At 45.1% G+C, this 4,024-nt stretch overlaps 1 protein-coding gene across 1 annotated transcript in view; it reads right to left on the reverse strand.

Moving 5' to 3' along the window:
* Nucleotides 1-1,550: 1,550 nt before the first annotated feature.
* Nucleotides 1,551-4,024, reverse strand: part of grm8a (glutamate receptor, metabotropic 8a) — a gene marked incomplete at both ends in the record, with an annotated part of 94,227 nt that continues 91,753 nt past the window's right edge. Inside the window, 2 exon segments of the mRNA XM_083692540.1 lie at nucleotides 1,551-1,600; nucleotides 3,019-3,262. Coding sequence (XP_083548666.1) covers nucleotides 1,551-1,600; nucleotides 3,019-3,262 — 294 coding nt within the window.

The raw sequence follows: 4,024 nt of genomic DNA on the forward strand, positions 1-4,024 counted from the left end.
GGCCCGCAATATTAATTATGGTGTGTTGTAAATAAGAAGAAGAATCACCATAGCTGTTATTTGTCTGCGAGGTACATATTTACAGGTTGTTCACATTTCAGGCCTGTCAGTGTGGGGGGAGATTCAGGGGGCATACAAACCAGCCAGCAGGGATATGAGTCAACCAAAAGCCTCGTTTTACTCCTATTAATTCTAACAGGCATGCGGAAGGCATGCGGAAGGCAGCCGTTTCGAAGAGGGGATTTTTTTCAGCTTTCAGCTTTCTATCGATCGCTCCCCCCCCAGCGAGAATGGATGCATTGATGCGGTTGACTGCTTTTTCGGTTCTCATGTATTTTTAACTTTCGACATTTGGAAGGATGTTTGCAGACAGGCTGTTCCAGAGACAGAGGGGAAATTGTAGCCCCAACAGTGCTCTGCTTGCTGTTGTACACTCCGTTCTCTTCAGCCTCTGTTTCTGACAGGTTCGCTACAACAGCAGCTCCTCTGTATGAGAGCTGATGTGTGCGGTCGAAACGGTTGAATTTTGTGTAGCGTTGTAAGCCAGGGAAAAATCAATGAAAGAAATGTGTTATGATCAAAACGGAAAAATGAGTTTTTCTGCGTGTCAGGAGAAGTGATTTGCTGTATTGATGGTTTAATACATAGAGCCCGGAATAAGTCACCACCCGGTGAGAAGCGGCTAAGAAACCGGGCAAAGGTAGCTTTCAGTATTTCTTTTTTCTTTTTCATCTCAAAAGCACAACCAAACAAATCTACACATTTGCAAAACATTCCTTTATTATAAATAAATCATTTGTATAAAAACTGGCATGCTTCAACCATGGCATTAACAGACTCACAACCCTGGGCTACAATCCAGTTAGCCAATACAAGAGAGACAGACTCATCTCAGTATGCAGGTCGTACAACGAGGGACAAGGATGAAAAATCTTCACAACCACAAAAATACTTACAAGTAGAATAACAACAAACATGGTCGATTCTCGTAGTTTCCTATTTTTGTTTTACATATTTTAAAATGTTTACTCTTAATAAATGTCTTTTTCCTCCCACCTCTTCCTTTTATATATAACATTTTAACACTGTATTGTTTTGTTATGTTTTTGTACTTTTTAAATAATTTTTTATCCTGACCACGGGGTCTGCGCTTCGTTTGTTTTTTTCTTCAGATGGTCTTTTCTTGTTCTTCTTTTTAATATTTTTTTTTACAGTTAGTTCATGGCAGGACCGTTGGCTGTGAGCGCAGGAGAGCAGAGCAGAGCACTCTGATTGGTCGTTGGTCCGTGCGTTCCCGCCTCTCTGTGGCCGTACTGTAGGTTTGATGCGGAACAATATAAAATGTCTCATGCTTGGTTACCAGTGGGAGCCCCCGTCCGCCTGTCCGTCAGGCAGCTGTGTGTGTGACGGCTCCTCAGTGGGCTGACTTGCCCCCAGGAGACCTCCCACCCACCCACCCCTCCTCCTTCATCCTTCCTTCCATCCATCCATCTTTCCATTCATCCATCCATCCATCTATCCATCCATCCTCTCTTGTCCCGTTCAGCTGTTCAGATGCCATGATTGCTGTAGCTGACGTATGTCGTCTTAGTTGATGAAGCTGCCAGAGGGGGAAGAGAGAGAAAAACAGAGAAACGTATTATAGGAGATATTTCGATTGAGTCTGAAGCAACAGCACACCTGCGTTGGGGGCTGTGTTTGTCAAGTCCATTATGCTCCAAGTCCCCCGTAGCAGTGTGTTGTAAATGTCATTGTTGCTCTGCCACCGCAGGCTACCGGAGCTATTGTTGTCTGACGTTTCACGTTGCCTAGTTTTTTTTGTTTGTCTCACGCCGACTGTCACAGTGTTGGAATCAAATAGTTTCCCAGCTGAAACCTTAGGCAGTCGTCAAAATCTCTATACATATATAAAAAGGTTTCAGACTCTGTTGTTTGTAAAAGCTAACTGACACCACTGAATCCAGTCAGCATATTTGCTAATGAGTGAACAGATGAACTGTGACCTGTATTGTTTTAGCAGAGCAAAATGCTGACTGAGAGATTGGGAGACTAGCTCTCACGTCTGGAATGGAGAATAATATGCACTTGCAGGTCAGAAAACAGTGAATACGTTAATACGTTTGAATGAGTTTCATAACTCCAAACATTCCCGTCCGTCTCACATCACCTCGTGATAACTCCACACTCCACAAACAAAACTTCACAGAAAAATTCATATTCATATTTGTGATAAGGCAAGAATGGATCCACACGAAAAACAAAGCTTTGAAGTTTATATAAGCTGCTCTACATAGTTATGCTCGGAGAAAAGCTCATTTCAACAGCCGTGTATGAAATAAATAATGCCACTTCAAAACCTGGCGACCATATTTCACCGCAGCTGTTCTACGAACAACAAGGTTTACTTGGTTTCTTAAGTCGGCCATGAAATCTGTCTTTGCTTTTCCATCTTTGCTTTGAAAAAGCACTGATATTAAGCAACATTATTATTATTAATCTCGCTTGTGGATATAGTACTTGTGTGCACCTCAGGTCCCATATTGACGTTCCCATCGTGTCTGTTTCATCCGTACTCATGGTAAACACAGTATAACTAAAGGGCGATACTGTTCACTAACTGTGTATTGAGTTTATACATTGTATTCTATTCTATTCAATTCTATTCTATTCTACAGAGACAGTAAATACATAGTAGAATGCTTATGGAAGCACTCATATGTTAATGCATTCTATTATTTAATTTGATTTGATATTCTATTCTATTCTATTCTATTCTATTCTAGTATACTCTTGTCATTTTCAAGGGAAGTTCGGTTCAATCTATAACACGGTGATGGACTATCGGCCGATGGCCTAATCATACTTATGGATGCACCCAAAAGCTTCAGCGTCAAGCTTTCCTTTCCTTCCCTTGTTCCTTCCCTGGGCCTTGTGTTCATCTCATCCAGATGTCCCCGTCCAGGACAGACAGATCACATGATATGTGTAGGTAGAAAATCGGAGTGTTCGCTTACTCACTGTTCGTCTCCATACTCTCGCACAGCTCCGTCTTGACCTCGCCGTTGGGCCGGTCCCCTCCCTTCTGGAGCTTTCCGTGCATGGTGGCGGCGGTGACGATGGCCTTGAAGCTGCGCTTGCGCTTGGGGACGTTCTGCTCCGGGTGGAAGATGATGACGTACACCTTGGGCATGTAGAGCATCCCCAGGGAGACGGACGCGCTCAGGCTGAGGGAGATGGTGAGGGTGGTGGTCTGAATGTACAGCTGTAGAGAGAGAGAGGAGAGAGGGGGGGAGGGGGAGGGGGAGGGAGGGGTGGGAGGAAGGGGGGGTGGTGGAGAGGGGGGAGGGGAGGGGGGGGGGGGGAGAGTCAGAACGATAGCCCACATGGAGCAAAGGTGTTTGAGCTGGGCTGGAAAAAAAGTCCTCACATACTGCTGACCCCCAAGGAACCCCAACTGGACATACAGTACACACAATTTAACACACATACAGTACACACAATTTAACACACATACAGTACAGTGCATTATCAACAGCACCGACATGGCGTAGTGCAGACAGGCTCATAGTAACGCATGCAACGAAATAAGGTAGAAATCCCAAGATGGGCTCATCGTAACGCACAACAGTAAGGCGTCTTCCGATTTCTACCTCCATCAGCCTACCCTGGTGTAGCATTTGTCTCCAGTCTTCAGACTGAACTAGGCCGCTCTCAGCCGACAATACGCCACGGAAGTCCATACGTCATCGCTGGAGACAGGCGTCAGCGCCACGATGGCTCGCCAAAATGAATCCGAGCGTTCGCCAACGACTAGTTTGTGACATAATGGACGTTCACAGCGCCATCTAAGCAGATCTGAGAGCGGCTCCGGTGACAGGCCCTTTCCAGATCCGTCAAACCCTTTAGACAAGAGCCTCTTCAGACCGACTGCCCGTCTGACAGAAACTACAGTGGCAATCAGTGTCAGGATCTATACTGACAGAAGCTATACTGATAACTGCACTCTGACAACTCACTACACTTA

The sequence above is a fragment of the Argentina silus genome (genome assembly GCF_951799395.1).
Source record: "Argentina silus genome assembly, chromosome: 20".
Taxonomy (NCBI): domain Eukaryota; kingdom Metazoa; phylum Chordata; class Actinopteri; order Argentiniformes; family Argentinidae; genus Argentina; species Argentina silus.